The 17,781-nt window shown below is 44.2% G+C and overlaps 1 protein-coding gene across 2 annotated transcripts in view; it reads right to left on the bottom strand.

Annotated features, from left to right (window-relative positions):
- Positions 1-3,317: 3,317 nt before the first annotated feature.
- Positions 3,318-17,781, bottom strand: part of Carpa (Carbonic anhydrase-related protein A) — a 115,036-nt gene continuing 100,572 nt past the window's right edge. The window contains exons 5-10 of one of the 2 annotated variants that reach the window (XM_076387438.1): positions 15,542-15,637; positions 12,478-12,544; positions 4,355-4,506; positions 3,880-4,005; positions 3,561-3,609; positions 3,318-3,456 (exon numbers count right to left, since the gene is read on the bottom strand). In XM_076387438.1, the coding sequence (XP_076243553.1) occupies positions 3,407-3,456; positions 3,561-3,609; positions 3,880-4,005; positions 4,355-4,506; positions 12,478-12,544; positions 15,542-15,637 (540 nt within the window). In that variant the 3' untranslated portion in view covers positions 3,318-3,406. Of the gene's footprint in view, positions 3,475-3,560; positions 3,610-3,879; positions 4,006-4,354; positions 4,507-12,477; positions 12,545-15,541; positions 15,638-17,781 lie in introns of both variants that reach the window. The other variant, XM_076387437.1, reaches the window with a different exon arrangement.

The raw sequence follows: 17,781 nt of genomic DNA on the forward strand, positions 1-17,781 counted from the left end.
CAGAATTTTTTCGACGGCAATCAAAATTCTATTTTACAATTACAACTGACTCTATAAATCCTAGCATGAAAGCTGATTAACCCTCTTCATCCAAAATTTCAAACTGCTCAAGAACAGCGCGTCAATTACTCCCTCAGGATATTGAACAAGTAGTAAAGCTCAATAAAAGACTCGACCAAAATGGAAAGACATAATTAAAATGAAAACAAACACAATTTATCAGTTGCTGTGAGCTTAAAGCAAGTTAGTAGAGCTCGACAAGCCTGAAAATAGATAATGCGTGGCCAAACGCGACGAATAGCAGAAACAGGAAGCGACTAATTGACAGGCACGAGATAAAACGTCGGTGTTTGATCGGTCGTGGGGCGATCGAGGGTTCCACGGCTACGAACACGTTAATTCAGCGCGTCAAACGTTGTCCACATCCCGATAAGTCTGTCAGGATTGTCTGACGTAAACTATTCTCCGCGGGTTTGTCCCGGAGCGGCGCGCAAATTGAATATTTGGCTGTTTCGTTTGTCACAACTGTCGGGAGGGAACTCGAGCAACGTTGACACAGTCAACGTTGTCACTGCCACTTTCGGGACCATAATCGCGACAGAGACGTTCAGACCGGTTGCTTTAACGTCGATCGACTTCCTGTTTCACTTACGACGACTGTTCTGCGTACAGAGTTATACACTACCACGAGTGCATCGCTAATCTGACCAGCGGCATGCAGCTGGAAACGCGAACGATCGATCCTAGGTGTTTCTGACTACTCGCCTCTTGGCTGGATTGATGATGCACTTGGGGATTCGCGTACAGCGTTTTTGAGTTATTTGACAAGTTAGCGGGAATGAAATAGATGCGACATACTTTAGTAATAGCTTTTAGCATCTAATAACGTTAGGCATCATTTTATTCTTCGCGCTGATATTTTTTATTAATCTAATTTTGCGATAACTATGTACGTGTTTCTACGTACATTTAAATAAATTTTCATACAAATTGGCAGAAGTATGAAATTTTGGAAAATAACATTCACTTACCTTGGTCCCCGAGTGAGTGTCATCGGAAGTTCATCCCCATGGCCAGGAAGGATAATTAATGAAGGATAAGGTGCGGTCTCAGGACGAAGCGCGAACTTTGCCCATCTCTCGACCCAATTTCGTTCGGACAATTTGTCAATGTACTCGGATTTTTCGTTCGTCCTCCGGGCTTCGTCCTCGGTAAAGAAATTGCCTTCAGGATCGACCATATCTTCGAATAATTATTTCAATTTTCAGTGAAAATTATTCGAGGAGATGCACTATAAAATAGAAAAATAAACCAAAACGAGAAATTAACAGCACGAATACTACTGTCGTACAATATAACGTTGCGTTTATTATTATCGTTATTCATTAACCACAATCGTTAAACGTTCACTTTCGTATAATACAACGTTAGTCTCTATACACACTCTGCTCATGTCTCCCTAATCTTATGCCTAGTCGATAGTAGTTTCTTTGTTACGAGTTTTCTTACACTGTAGTGTTTCTGTGTGTCTTTATATACAAAAGCGCTGGATCATTCGTCCATCGGCTAAGCTACGAACAACCCAATAATTTTTCGCGTTTCGGTTGGTCTAGCGCACGACTCTTTCATTCTATTTCCCTCGCCCCGAATCTTCCCCCGTTTCATCCCCAAAACAATCGAGCCATTTTTCGCGGAATCGCTCCTCCCGCCAAGGGAATCGTTCGTGAAATTCAACTGTCTGTCTATTGCAACCCTCTTTCCACTCACATACATATACATGCTTGTTTATCGTTTTTTCTGTTCGTCTTTACGCGCTTCTAATCGTTCATTCTGCATCTCGTTTACGTATATTGGCTACAAAATAATTGACAAAAATTTGTCAAGTAATTCGACGATTTATCCCCTCGTTTCTGACGCACGGTGTTTCTTTATCGAGGAACGTACGGGTACACAATATTTAGGGAAGCGAACCGAGCGTTATTCTTTAGCTGCTAGCGACAGGCACACGATTTTCTGTTCGATTCTGGGGTTACAGAAATTAGGGACACGGAAAAGTCACATTACTTTAATAGTAAATCCATTGGTAGTCGTCGGTTCGAAGTGAACAGGTGGTTCAAGACAAACTGATTGGTTTTTTATCATTGTGGTAATGTTACTATCACTTAGAAAAAGAAGTTAAAAAAAAATAATTTTAACAGGGTGCACTTACCTCACGAATTTTCAACTTCAGCTGTTTCAGAAACCAAATGCCACAAGAAATAAAACAGAAAGAAGAGAAATAATGGATGGTAGCTTAGGAATCTTGTTCTTGTCACTTTAAAATTAACACCATCAGTCTGCTTTGCACCACCTATCAGTGAAATTGTTTGTCGATGAGATAATTGGTACTTAGAATATTCATGTACAGCTCCACATGTTAACTGCCATTGTAATCATGTTTAACTATGTTGCAACTTTGTTACCCTGTAGTACACCAGTCAACAATTTAATTCTTTGTCACTGCTTTCTTAAAAAAAATTGAATAATATGTTATACTGTTTGAATTGAAATACACAAATTTGAGAACTCTGCTTTCACTATATATTATTATATCCAATGACAGCCAACGTGTGAAGAATATTTGGACTATCTTTGGAACTCAACAATGTCTTATTCTATTAATTCTTAGGAAGCTTCAACTCCTTACACTTCTATAATACGACGCACAAATAATTACGCGGGGCAAAGGGTTAAACGATTAATTACCTTCGAAACACCAAAAAACGTCGCACGACACAGCGTTGTTCACCAGCGCACTCGTTGCGTCCATCCATCGTGGCAGCGGCGAAAGAATGACGGGAACGATTTCCTAAACGCATTCGCGCGGCAAATACAAATTCCCGTCGCGAAGGGAACACACTTATCATCCCAGTAAGGATCGGTTCTCGGGGATCTCGAAAGGAAATCGGCCTCGGAATCCGTGCCCGTCTTTCTCAGCTCGTCGGTTTTCCCCTTTTCACAACTAGGACGGGCAGGATCGACCACAAATCGTTATTTTATCGAAACACGTAAAGCTCTGCTGGTTATTCCTTCGTTCTAATCGTCGCGTCGACAGCCAAGGAAACTCTGGCTTCATCCTTGCCATCGACGCGATTCAGGTTCCATTTTTATCTGTTTACTTATTCAGTTCTCAGCCTTTCAGCAGGGATATTAATACGTCTGGAAGTGACCACGTACCTCTGCCCTCTCTGTCCCATTCGAAAGCGTCTGTCACTGGACGATCGAGCTCCCTGAACCACGAACCCTGACTTTTATACATTAATTTCGACTCGTTTTTGCGGTTTTCTTTTCGTAGGGAGATTATCAGGCCGTTTTCGTTCGGGAAAGAATACTGTTTCCTAGCCGTGGGCCACGAGTCGACGTCGATTCAGACGATGCGATTATGCGATAGGGAGCCATCGTCCTGCCACGTGTTCGCTGGAAAGAAAAAGTCATCTTTTCAGACTCTCATCGAGACGATCCCTTCGCGAGATGGTAGGAAGGTCGGGGGCTTCTAGAGCCTGGATAATGTCCTGGGTTACCTCTATAGTGCATGTCCTGCGCCATCGATGGACACTTTGCATCCGGCCGCTGTTGACAGAAAGGCAAAGCACAGTTCTCGATTAGCTCTATGATTCACTCGAAAAATACTAACTAAGGAAGAGGAGGATTTCATTAAAAATTCATCAAAAGAGTCCAACTTTTTTCGCATTTTACTTTTCTTTAATTTTGAATACTATTGGATTTTTACAAGGGTGTATTTCGATATTCTAGCCTCGCGTTACTATTCGTATTAGCCGATGAAAAATTAGTGTGCACAGAGACCTAAAGGATAGGAGAGAAAGCAGAAGGGCAATTCACCTTGCGAAAATCGATGTTCGTTCGTATAGTCCTGTAATGAAGATCCTGCAGCGGCCTCGAATTGTTCCCCAAGGGTGCTTTCGGAGTGGCGGCCGGACCTTGCATTAGTTTCCTTAGTGCGTAAAGCTGGAAATGGGATTAGGATTACGTTGTAACGATGCCCCCATTCAGCTCGTTCAATATTTAACCATAAAGTGGAGCTTGTTAAGTAATGGCAAGCAGCTAAATGCAGGAATAGCGTGGCGAGACTACTGCATTTCCAAACGTATACAGTTTTCATTAAAGCAAGGATTAACCGAAGATTTTGTGGTTACTATTTTTTGGGATTAATACCGAAACGACTGAGATTATTGAGCACTAATTTCAGAGTAGGAACTCAAACCAAATACGAAAGTCAGGAAGTCTGACAAATCAATAGAAGGGTAGTAAAAGCCAGGAGGATCTGAATAATAAATTGGCATTCGAGATCACTTACTTCTCGCGCGGTAACGTAGATGGGCTTGTTGAGGATCAGCCACACTGCCGTTTCCCAACAACCAGGGTGAGTCGTGCTACCCTCGTAAGTCATGTAACCATTCGTGTCTGGGAGGAGATTCTTCAGGGATAAGTGAACAGGCGCTGCATCCCCTACACAGAAGACACTTTTTCTCATTCGAATTCAACGCGACACTCGAATATTCACTCCAAAATAAATATTATCATGTCATCAAGCTTTTCGTCCATTTTTCTGTACTATTACACTATGTGTACTAAATAAACAGTACTATATTCTGTTGTGCGCTCTCCCTTTATCACAGACAATTAATTAATTAATCCCTTAAAAACATTCTGACGCAAGCAGCTACCCAATTCTCCCCTTCGCGTCTCATTAATCATAAAGACTCCCGTTCCCTTTGATTCGTGGGACAGCTGATATTTCCACGTCGTCTTTCTTCCTCCTCGTTATTTATCATCCCCTGGAATCCCGTCCTTCTCCTCTCCACCCCGTCTGTAGAAAGAAGGGAATCAGGGCGCGCGATAAATAAAAATAAACGCGGAGACACGCGTCGAAGCAGCAAGCGCGCGTCTAAGATGGCGGAAGGGGGGGTTTGAAAGGGTCTGAGGGTTGGGCAGAGGGATGGTCGAGGAAGCAGTACTCGCGGATAAAAGGCTGACAGCTCTCCTGCTACTCTAAGCGGCGTGAATGGTGTCCTAAAAATGTTCTCCCTTGGAGAACGAGGAGAACAAGCTGGGTGGGGGTGGTTGGGGGCTGCGCATTTATCCGTTGTGTCAGGCCACCATTTGCTCCTCTCTCCTTAATGTCACGGACTCGATACGAGTAATAGCCAGCTCGCGTCGCGACGTCGCGACAGATGCAACCCGTTATGAGCGTCAAGGAAGCTTTCCTCACTCTCCACGATTTTTATTAAGCCTCGATTAACGACCTTCCAAGGGGGTTTCTTTTCATAGGACCCTCCTTTGACTTTTATACGTCGTTCAGGTCATTCGAGCGCCCCCTAACGAGGGACCTGCGCGAGGGTATAAAGCAAAGGGCACGTTCCACGGTTTTTCGAACACCACTGGATGGAATCCAGGGCTAATCTCACGGGGAGCTGTTCCCTTTATCTATTATCAAATTGAGCCGTGACCATCGCCGATATTTCCGGCTGGACGAGGGCTCTTCGGCCAGGGCGCACGTCCTGCTGTCCAGCTGTTTGCGTGGCGCTCGAGCACCGCTCTGGACAACGCGAATAGCTCTTAAGAAAATTGACCCACCCTAATGGCCTAGGAGCACACCTAGGATAATGATGATGACAGCGACGATAATCGCAATATATGGACGGTACGTCGACGCAAATCCCTGTTCGATAGAAATTCGAGCTAGGTGTTTGGATTAACGAAGGAAGCGTGTAAATAAAATGCAAGTAACTTGTATAATCATTGGATTAAACACACGTTGAATAATTATTTCAGGGAACGTTTCATAAATACTCGCTGCTATAAAATTTGAATGGAATATTTAAACAAATAATTCGAAGATAAATGATAATGCAGAAGGTGCGCAACAGGTACTCTGATGTTTTATTAAACGTGCCGAAAAATATGAAATTTCCTTTAAAGTGGTTTCGAGAATACACTTCATTTCAATAAATTGGCGTTGAAGTTACTGTTTCCACGCTTAACGTTATTCACTTCGAGATTTATTCATTCGTCTTTCACCTCCCTCCGCGGATGGATCTCCTCTTCGCTGAGAGGAGGCAGAAGGAACAACTTAGAACTTTCCAACAATCAGATTTAGCCTACGGCTTGACAAGCAAGTTTTTCGAGTGAAAGTTCCAACAGAACGAGCTCTGCTTAAAGGAAACACGCTGTCGAACGAGCCCCTTACAAGTCTATTCAAAACTCCTGCTCGATGGATCAGGATTCTGTTATCAGTCGAACCGTCTGCAATCAACGATGTTAACAGCGAAGACTTCAATACTTAAATTCACTTCCTCGACTTTCATTCGGTTCCTTGACCAACGGAATCGCTTCTTAAAATTCTTCCCACCTGTTGTCGAATATCCAATTAGACAATAAGTCGAGAGCCTTGGGGAAAGCAAACTCGCGCCTCTCCACTCACGTCTGACGGAACGTTCCCAATGATTCATGGAGCATTTTTCGCGTTCATTACTCGGAATCGGTGGCGCGCGCGAGAGAGAATCCTCCCAGCGGGATTTCTCGAATCGCGAGACCAGCTCGCGTTTCCGTGTTCAGAATCGTTTTAAATATTTACGCCGGTAGAATGCTTTCGTTTCCCGCGGCTTTTCTCGTCGCCCTCGCCGCAGGGAAAACGGATACGCTTTGTTCATTGGACGCTCCTCTGCGAGGGTGTCGTTCCACTTCTTGGCTTTTCATATTTCACGCTCTCTAATTTTCCCGGCTGATCAGAATATTTGATATCTTTTCGGATAGCGTGCATCCTGCGGGAGATTGAAATCGGGTCGAGTCAATTTACGGAAAAAAATCTAATAAAGAGAGTGGGATTTTGCAAAATCGATGGAAGAACTTTTTTTTCATAAAAGGGAGGATTAAGGTCCTCATAGATTACCAAACGTGAAATAAATGTCAGAAATGTTGCCGAAATAGGAGGAAAATGAAGAATAAAGTTTGCGTGAGATGTGTCTGACTTGGGACTTAATCTACTGCCCGCCTGCAGTAGCCAGGTCAGTCGCAGCGATGCCAGTAGAATAGATAACCAAGTCAGGCACACTCCACGCGCAGTTTACGTGTCTCTCTAACAATTAATAACTTAGAAACGAAGCCTCAAATACAATTTTGTTATCCTTGGTTTTCGTCTTCCTTTGGCATGTAGAAGTACCTCTGAAACTGTGCAACCTCCTGTCGAACACTTTGCATAATTTAGTTGGACTCTGCTAGCATGCTCTACGCTGTCTCCATAATTCCTACTCAAAGGCAGCCTACGATGGTTAAAAAATCCGCCGAAAAGTTTGCACCAGACGCATTCAGCCTCGTAAACGAAGCGCCGCAGCACGTCGAAGAAAAAAATCGCCTCCGGTTCACGAGAATGGTCTGTCACCGTGATAAATTCCTCGACCCATCCCCGACGACTGTGGAAAATATTTCTATCGACTGGAGCCGCGTTAGGGAAACAGTCAGGAAAAGAGGAACAGGGGAAGAGGGGGAGAAGATGGAGACGCTTCGAATGGATACCTCGCAATCTTGCCTTTCGTCATGCATTCCCTTCGCGAGGGTTGCATCTAACCATCGTGGCACAGTACATATATACATGTATACATATGTATATACATGTATACATGTATAGTCTTAGACCTCATTAGCAAGGGGGTAAAGGGCGTCTACGTGATGCACAGGTCCTATTCTAGCAAAGGGTGTAACAGTCAGTGGCGGGGGTGGTTGTAAAACACAGTGCCAGAGGTGTTCGCTTAATAGCAGGCATTCCTGACGAATATTTCATCTATTATCTGCGTTTCATACGTGTACATGCGCCCCTCAACGCTCAGGGACCTCCCAACAGCAATGGCTCACGTGCCCTACTGACTAGCTGGATGACAGCGAGTTCCTCAGCGCGTCAAGCGGTCATTGTTGGCCTGGACAACGAAGGGGGCGCGGTTCTACCGTTTAGAGAGCTTTCACGAAATTCTCGGGCTGCCAGTTTGCGAGACGTGAACAGAGAACTGCTCACTATTTTTCGAGACGCCTTCTGTGTTCTGAATAAATCTCAAATATAGAGTGGGGGTGGGGTGAAGTTGACGTGGAATAAAAAATTAAAAATATTCTAGGTTCTGACGCGTCTTTTGACTTCTTTTTCTTTGGTTAATATTTTCTAGAGTACCTGTTTTGCTGAATTTCAGGGAATTCCGAAGAGACGTGAATTGGTGAATTTCAATTCAGCGAGACGATCGAGTTGCTCGAAAGGGGGTGCGAGTAAGAAAGCGGAAGGGTCGGGAGACAAAAGCTCGGCCATTAGTTAGACGAGACAAAGTGGAAATACACGTTGTATGCATGCTGTACGTGGCATGGCTGACTCGCGTTCGAAGATAATACGGCTTTTCAACGCAAAGTGGCTCGGAAAGACGACGGACAGGATTTTTCTGGTTCAGATCCGTTTTCCTGGCCAGAAAACCGTAGCATTTCCCATGCAACTGTGAAACCGTGTTTCAGTATTCTTTCTGCGGAGTCTAGCGTAAATCTGTAGAGGGTTTTGCATGAATATTTCGTGAATTTAATTGGGAGAAAGATATGTCGAGTAGATATTTTGAAACGATTAATACAGTTTATCTGCTATTTCAGTGCTATTTCTTATTTCTCGAAAGGGAAGTTAATATAAACGCCAACGCTACAGGAAATCACACGGACGATCAAAACGCCTGTGAGAAATTTTATATTTGCTCGGAGACTCGGCAGAGTAACGCGTCGTATTTTTCATTTCGCTTCAGAAAAGGGTACGCATAGACGCGCGCTGTATTCATATTCGGTCCCAGTGGCTTGCCTTCGTCTCCCCAGATATTTTATTGTTCCTATATATTACGAAGCCGTTTACGGTGAAAGATACACAAGGTTCTGCCATACTTCAAGACAGACCTCGCGAAACTCTCATATGCATGTCACCGACATTTATTCAATTTTATTTTAGGTGCGCTAACCTTGCTAAATAATTTCAAAATTGATCAATAAGAATCTTCAACTCTAATTGTTTAAATCACATTCAATTTCATTCATAACTTTCTCACTCCAAGGTAATCGAATTCTATATTATTTATTATTTTACACGCAATTGCTCATGATATCATTTTCAAAATCTACTGAATAAATAATGTAATCGAATTTTTAGCAGAGTGCTTTTGAGATCACGTAAAAAGTACGTCGTTAATGGGCATTTTGGTAAAGCGATTAAGAGGGAACACAGAATTAAAGGCAGGAATATCGTGGCCGCGAATCGACGAGTTCGTTGGCGGCGCGCTTGTTGCGAGTCGGTCGAAACGTTTGAATTAAACTGATTCATAAATATTAACACTTGGTATTTACATTGCGGCCCCCGCGATACACCAGGGAACGCTTATACTTGATCTGGAACGCGTGCGGATTGTGTGCGCGCGACATAATCTCTCGACAATGATGTAAAGTGCATACATTCGCTGGAATTTATCCAAGATATCGCGTTTTTGCTGGTAGTTAAAAAAAAATTCCGAAGCCCCGATTCATCTCGTTGAAAAGCCTTGGCGAGGAACAGCCTTGCCGCTTTCTTTTCATCGGCTATGGTTTAATTGTTCCCTTCGATGGAAATGGAAAATCTCTGGAACGAGAGGGTAGAGGGCTGTATTCAAAGTAATCGTGGCTAACTTCGAAACAATAGCATTTAATCCTGTTTTCATTTAATCTCCAGCCGTTAATTGAATTCTACTTCGACGATTTTGTCTGTAAATACGAGAACGCAGCAGCTGGCCAAGGTTTCGTTCTGCGCTCTCGTTCGACCATGTTGACTGATAATTAAACACAGTTTTTATACGTATATAACTATATAACTTTCTATCGTCAACGCCAGATGGAAGAACTTATCACAGAAATCGCGAGACAATCCTATTTTTAAGGGTAGGTATCCCTCTATTCGCATATTAAAGCTTAAAAAGCTCGTCCCTATCGAGTTAGATCTCTTCAGCCAGATAAGCATCCCTAAAATGAGTAGGGATCTCGTAGAATCACGCAACGAACCACCCTACCCCTTTGCAACTGGAAGCCCCGATACAATCTTGCGAAATTTCGCAATAAATACCTTGCAACTTTTCGAGAAACCACCATCCCCATTGTAGTCGCTATCCCCTGACGCCCACACACGCCACGAGTATGTCCACGACAATGGAATACTTAGATCCCTCCCTGCAACCCCACCCCCGATCCACTCCCCATTGTCTCATGATTTATGTCCCGTGGTCGCGGTGTCAACAGGGTATTGATTAAAATACACACACGTACGCGCGCGAAGCGGTGCTCGCGTAGGTGGATTTATGCACACAAGACAGAATGGCTATGGTGACATCGTTGTCCCTTGTAAATCGAGCCCCTGCCGTGTTGATCGGGTTGTACGGGGTAAAAAGCTGCACAGCCACTCTTCTACAGCGAATCGTTTAACAGGGGACACCCTCTGGGAATATCGACACTACCCTCGACCCCTACGAACCGTTTAGTGACCCATCCCTATATTCGGAGTGTCTGTCTGTTCATGACTACCCTTCGTTTCATTAGCGGTTCATATAGCTATTATTATTAATACTACTAGTATGTGCAAAAAAAAATGTGGAACTATAGATATTACATTACAAGCTCAGCAACTGAATTCATAATGAGGCGCTGGTAATAAGGATTTCAGGAGAATCCTAGCAGGGTTAATCTCAGACACAGAATTGACTGCAATCTCAAGAAAATCTGATCCTAATTCCAGAGAATTGCAATTGAAAATAAAATACCGTATCTGAACAATCCATCCCATCTTGAATCTGATTACCCTCTCTTCGCAGAGCCTCCTTCTTTCTCCCCTTTTCCCACTTCTATGCGAAATATTCCACAATATCGAGTCCCGTGACGAGATAAACTCGCCCTTTCGAGGAACCTGGCACGGATATTCACCGCGGCGAAGTGACTCGTTACCTTAAGAGAGTCATTTTCCCTGTCCCTCTCCCCGCCGCCTCTTCTTCCGCCTCTTTTTTCCCTCCCTCGACTTTTCACCCTCTCGAGTCAGCGGGTCGTGCGGCATTCCCGTCCCCCTGTCGTTCCTCGCCTCCCCCCCTGTTCGCCAGCCAGCCTCGTAGCCGGGAGCGTCGGCACACTCCCTTTCCTGGCACCATTTTATTTATTATCCGGGGTTATCCCAGCGACAGACTGCGGCCAACTTTCCACCGCGGCTCGCTGAACCGGCCCACACGGTATTTGGTGCGTGAACCCGCGTATTCATCGCAAAGCGCGCCACTTTCTCTCCTACCCCTCTCCGCCCCTCTCCACCCCTCTCCACCCCTCTCCGCCCATTTCCTCCTTGTCGCCACCCTGGCACGCCTTTCGCCGTTCCCATCCCAGAGGGACTCTTCCGCGTAGTTTTGCAAGGCCTTTTGACGGTCCACTAATTGCGGTCGCGTCTTTTCAACCGCGGACACGTGACGTTGAATCGTTGCTTTCTCCCTTTTCAGCCGCCCACCCCCGTCGCTCGGGGGATTTTTAGGCTCGCCGAATTACGGGAGTTAGCGAGGGTGTCTTAGACCGTGTGTTCGAGACGACTTCAACGCCCTTCGAGAGGGACGCAGAGGAAAGTCTTTTGGGGTAGATTAACTACGGTCGCGGGAGATTCACTTGAGAACCTCTCGCTTGAACGTTTGCTGGGGCAATCATCGGAGGATCGAGCTGTGGGATTTTTATCGTAAATAGGGAATGAGATTGACTGGCATTGCATTTGGTATTCTGAGAGCCTGATGTGTTACGGGTTCTCTTTGGGCAGGCCTGCCAGGCCTCGATGCACTGCATTTGCCGTTAATCCCCGCGAATAGTCGGCCACAGCGACTCAGAATCGCTAATAGACACAACAGAAGATAAACCGTAATCACTATACACTATCGCGTGAACGAAACTATTAATATTCCATCGTGAGAGCAGAAACTAACAGAGATTGCTAGCGAGTTGAAAGCCTATAATTGCGAGGGATACTCCAGGTCGGGTTAATGCGTAAATGCGTATCGATGGCTCGCTGAAAGGAAGAAGTGTGTTGACACTAAGCCTGGAATTGCGATGTATCAGGGGCAGCGAGCCAATGGGAATTTTCTTTGACAACAAATATTTTGGCATTTGGTCTGCATAAAATTCACCGGTTATTTTGTTAAAAATAACGCCCTATTAATCCCCCTTTTACTGTCGCTTCCAGAGGGGATGGAATCAGCTTACGATTCGCAAAAAAAGCTTTTCGAGTGCAAGCTTCATTGGAACGCAATATTTTTTTTTTCAAACCGCGAACGAAAAAACTAAAATTTCACTCAGCTGTTAGTGTATTGAAAAAGTGTAACGTTAATTGAACCTCTCGAAAGTAGGACTGAGTGAAATACAGATATTTGTACTCACCGCGGTGAATAACCTTCTTGAACACGCTGGTTATGATCTGCAATTCCGGGTTCAGCCTCTCGCCCAGCTGAAACAGACAAGCAGATTTCTTTGAGCGTCGAGACGCGACATATCGGCTACATGCAACACCCATTCGCCAGCCCCTCTATACCCTAATACGTTTTCCATCGATTTCCCATGAAAAGAGGGTTATTCGACGCTGCTAAGTGCAGCGCATAAAGAGGCGAAGGCGAGGAGTCGTTTCGAAAGTTCCCCGCTGCCCGCCATTAAAGGTAACCCGTAAAAGCGACCTAAACTGGCCGGCCAACTCTAAAGTAATGATAAATAATAAAAGCTCATCCGACCGCCGCGGTGCGATGGATCAAGGAGTTTCGTCGTTTCCATGATGGAACGGCCCTCTAACTGTTCACACGCAGCCTCTTTCTCTTCGGTCCTTGTTTCGAGCAAAGTGTCTTGTTGCCGGAACTTGGACCCCTTCGTTACTTCCTCGGTACTTGTACTTAACTATATTAACGAAGTGTAGGCTAACTATACTTTAGGAATTCATGGTATTCCACGAGATCCCTCATCCAGCTGAGAAGTTGATGAAGGGATCCCGGTGAAGTGGAAATTCAGGAATTTTCCACGAGGCTTTAAGACACTTCTAAAAGCAGATCCTCTTTTTAAAATGCATTATAGAGATCTGTATTTCATGTGGAATTTCATTTTGATACGTATTATAGAATTATACGTGTTAGATGGCTGACCACACACTGGGTTATACTACTGAATCGATGTCTGGCGGGATATTGGACGATACTACTGAAGTACTATGCTATTCTCTGGAAGCGTAACTTCAGGGTAAAGATGTCTTCATTCCTTCCTAAAAATGTACGACAAACGCTGTCATTTTAATCTCCCTCGTCCTCGTAATTTAATTTACTAAGGAATTTCTATTGCACAATTTAACGAAGAGACGAGAGGCCATGATATTCTACTTTCTGGAAGCATTTCCTCTTGTGAATTAATTTAAACTTAATCTTATAAACCAACAATATGGATAAATACTGTCTGCTGACTACTATCAAGAGTAGATGTTACAGTAAATATTAAGAGGGCAAGCTGGAGTTACAATTCCGAGTCTGCCAGCGAGACTTACTGCTTCATTTTCAACATAGTTAACGCACGAACAGTTTTAATTACCGATTCTGTAACACCGTCTCAAATTAAACTTCTGCTATTTTCCTGCTCGTTGCCGCGACAGCAAATTCCAATAGACGTAAGCGGCACTCGACCCCTCCGAGTTTACCCTGTGTTCTGCATTATGATCCGAGCAACACTCAGGCGTCAAGGAACACCGACCAAACCGCCAACCTCCAGCCAACAAAAAGGCTACGGAAACGACCATTACGAGCCTTCTAAGGGTCGACGGTGGCAGGACGGTGCAAGCCTCTGAGTGAAAATAACCGGGAGCTCATTTAGGTCCTAGATTGTTCGAGCACCGACAGGCAGCGCTAGTACCAACTCATTTGGATCTCATCCCTCAGACACCCCCGGGGTATAATCCGTTTGAATTACAGCCGTCAACACACAGCCTCGCCCCCTTTCTCCTTGCGACACACTTTTACAGGCTTCACCTCGGAACCAGAGAGATCGAGCACCTGTTAAAGTCTCGCCGTGAACGGGGCGCCGCCGCCGCGGCGTCGACCGCTTTGGGATCGTTCGAAAATTCTTCTCGTTCCCACTCTCGCATTCGTTAATTTATCGCAACCCCGTTCCCATCGATTTGATAATTTACGCGGCCGCGCAACTTCGTTTGTTAATTTATTCCAGCCATGGAGCGTTGTTAATTAATACGTTCCCGCCTGGCGTTCCGTTCGCTCGTAATCGCTCGAGAATCAAGAGGGTGGATTATCGCCAATGCGATTTCTTCGGCTAATTGATTCCGTTTAAGTGGATTTTGCTGGTGGTTCGAATTTGAATCTAGAGGCGATTGAGTGGTAATTCCGTGGGGGATGGATCGTACATGTGTGCTGAAATTTTCTGGTAGCAAGTGATGAGCAAGGTTTGCTCATTTCCAAGGCAAGACACACCAGGTATACTCCACTGTCAGGCCATCTGTGACTTATAAATCGTGCGTAGAAAATTTTTAGGGTACTCTAGGAGATCGACTTCAGTCAGGAACTCCGCTAGTAAATATTTCGCTTCAGTAGAATCGATCCATATCCCTCCATACAGACATTAAGTAGTATACACCTGTATGCAATCAGACGTCGAGTAGATACAATATTGTAGGACGTACTGAAACGAATGTGGATGAATATAGTTCATTTGAAGAAGAGAATATGCTTTTAGAAGTGTCTTAATGCCTTGAAAAACATTCCTCAATTTCTACTTCACCAGCATTCCTCCAACTTCTCAGTTGGACAAAGGATTTCGTTGTGATGCATCCTCTATTGTGCACCCTTGTTCACCCTCGTTCTGCCGCTCCTCCTTTTCTTTCACGGTCGCACGTTTCGGCAGTTGCAGTTGCTAAAGACCGTGGAAAAGGGGGAAGACGACGCCAGACGGACCGGTGCCTTCGGAACTTCGGGATTTATTCCGTGAGTAAACACCGTATAGACCGCAAAACCCATTGCATGTTTTATGAAGGAGAAATCTCTGTCGCGTGACGAGGACACTTTTTCCTGCTCTGTTCCTCTTTTTCCCCTCGCCTCGCTTCGCTCGTCTCGCGTCGTTAATTTCGCGGCTCGCGACCGACGATTTTGGTTAACGATTTGGAAACGATCACGGAAACGAGACGCTGCTACGTAATGCCAGCTCTACTTTTCTGAGAATTTGCATCGGTTCTTGGAGTTAGGAAACGTTCCCCTTATCTTTGAGACATTATGGTGAGCGTTTGATATGTGACTCGTGTATTAAGATATTTCCAGTCGTAACACAGGCTTTACATTTCTAATATTTTCTCAGAACATTTATTTATTATTTATTTCTACTATTTCGAGATGGAAAAGCAACTCTACCTTCGACAGATACATCCTTGACTAACTGGTACTATATGTATATGGTATTAGCGAAACCTTACCTGCACCATTAACGAGATCGCGACTAGGCCCTGGCTCTTGTGCTGCGCCTCGCTCATGTTGTGATACAATTCCGCGTTGAAGCCATACACCTGGATCTGGAATGGAACACCAAAACAGGGGGTGAATTATTTCCACGTATAATCGAGAGTCCTCCGCGTATTTCCACGGATAGGGGTAATTGCTTCGACAAATCTCGTCTTCGCACGAACGAATTCCGGCCCGACCAACACCGCTTTGTGCTGTCCAACAATATATAATACCCTTGTTGCGTCTCGCCGAGACCCTGCTACTTGCTTCGTTTTGCGCGATTAATTTTCCGACGAATTAATCCTCCAAAGATTTCTAAAGGGTTTCGTATATTAAGGGAGTTGATCTTTTCACTGTGAACGCTTGCGTAAATACATTCAGAGAATACTTGAGAATAGTTTCACCCCAAACGGATCGCGAAAAATGAAGCTCTGTACAAATGTTTGAACTTGGATGATGTTTGAGAAGACATCACCCTCTGTTTTTTACCCTACAACCGAGAATACAGGGGCGTCCAAGAAAATTCAATTTAGGGGTGAGAAAGCAGAGGGTTTGGCCTTTAGAATGAGCTTTGGCTCACCTCTTTACAATATTTTTTCACGAAGTTACAGTAGTTCGATTATGGACAATTTTTTGGTCGAAAATTAATGACCTTTTAATTTTGCTGCGAAACGTATATTAAAAGGTTGGTATAGAAACAGGGGCACTTTAGATTATAATTTCAGATACTTGGTCGTGTATTTTTACTTCGGATAGTAATAAAAATTCCTGGAGACATTCCACTCATTGCTACTGTTTTCAACGACATGCCACGATCTTTTATTAAGAATCTTGTTTCGATAAGACGGAAACGCCTTCCGCCTTGTATTTGTCCGATAAATATTGGATCAATACAGATTCTCCCCTGCATTCTTGCTACTCCGTTATTTCTCGTAAAATTAAGAAACTAGGGTTTATATTTTTTTGGCAAGGCAAAGGCCGAAAGTTTCTAGCTACGGAAAAAAGAATGCAACCTGTTCTTATGAACTCTTTGCATAAGGAATCTTTAAATTGATCTCAGTTAAATGAGAAGTTACAATATCAATATGCTGCTTGTTCGATATTAAAATGCACGAAAGAAACAGAAAATTCTCTGTTATTAACCTTCAATTGCCTGCGACTTTCTTGATTACTTTTATTAAGTAGAAAGTCAAGAGATATTTCAGACACTTATTCGTCAGTGACTTACAGAAGATATTGCGAAGTTTCCTGGAAAATTCATTACGACGATAAACAAGTCTCAGCGTCTTTTAAATGCACCTTATTTATATCCATACTTTTTGAGAGGTTCCAGACTTACTCGTCGCCATAAATCTTTGGTCTGTCTACTTGCCACATCCTCAAAGCGAAACCCTCGTCCTCTTTTATTTTTCGCGACGATGCTCGATAGCGCAAACACTCGGTCAGAATTTTTAAACAAGCCTCGAGCTCGCGAACAAATAAGGATGGAGGCGAAAGGGAGACGAGGAAACACAAACTGAAGCGTCCTTCCATCCCTTTCTCTACCCATCCGCGAAACGCCCACCCCTTTGCTCGGGGAATGATCATTTGCAACGAGGGGTACTTCGCCGCGGGCAATTATTTCAATTCCGTGTTTCACGTGGTCGAGAAAAGTAATTCTGAGAGAAAAGTATTCGCGTGGAACGTCTGCACGAATTCTTCGATGACTGAAATATTCATTGAAGGATAATATTTATACCTCTTTCCAGCATCAACAAAACTGCAAGAGCCTGAGAAAGCCTATCCTACTTTAAACGTTTATCACCTATGAAAAATATTAAAACTCATCCTTTGGCCCATTATTCCCTTTCTCATCAATTTAAGTAGAGTAGCCCTACAATTAATCAGACAAGCCACGTATTAAGAAAGCAATGCGATCCAGACTCCTGAAATGACGCTAACGCTTCGAAAAATCAGAGATCGACTTTTAACCACTGTTCCCACACCCCGAGTGCTATCTCTTTCAACCGGTAATGGTATTGCCATGGCATTTCCGGCGGTGCTTCGGCCTTGTTGAGATGCCTACGACGCGACGGGTCGTGCTTCAAAGACGTTGCTGTTGCAACACGGAGAACGGGACGTCGGGAGTGCGAGGGGCATAGCGAGCGTGGTACTCGGCGATGGGTAGGGAAAGGGAGAAAGGGAGAAAGGGAGAAAGGGAGAGACGGCAGAT

Source organism: Calliopsis andreniformis, chromosome 10 (assembly GCF_051401765.1).
Source record: "Calliopsis andreniformis isolate RMS-2024a chromosome 10, iyCalAndr_principal, whole genome shotgun sequence".
Taxonomy (NCBI): Eukaryota; Metazoa; Arthropoda; class Insecta; order Hymenoptera; family Andrenidae; genus Calliopsis; species Calliopsis andreniformis.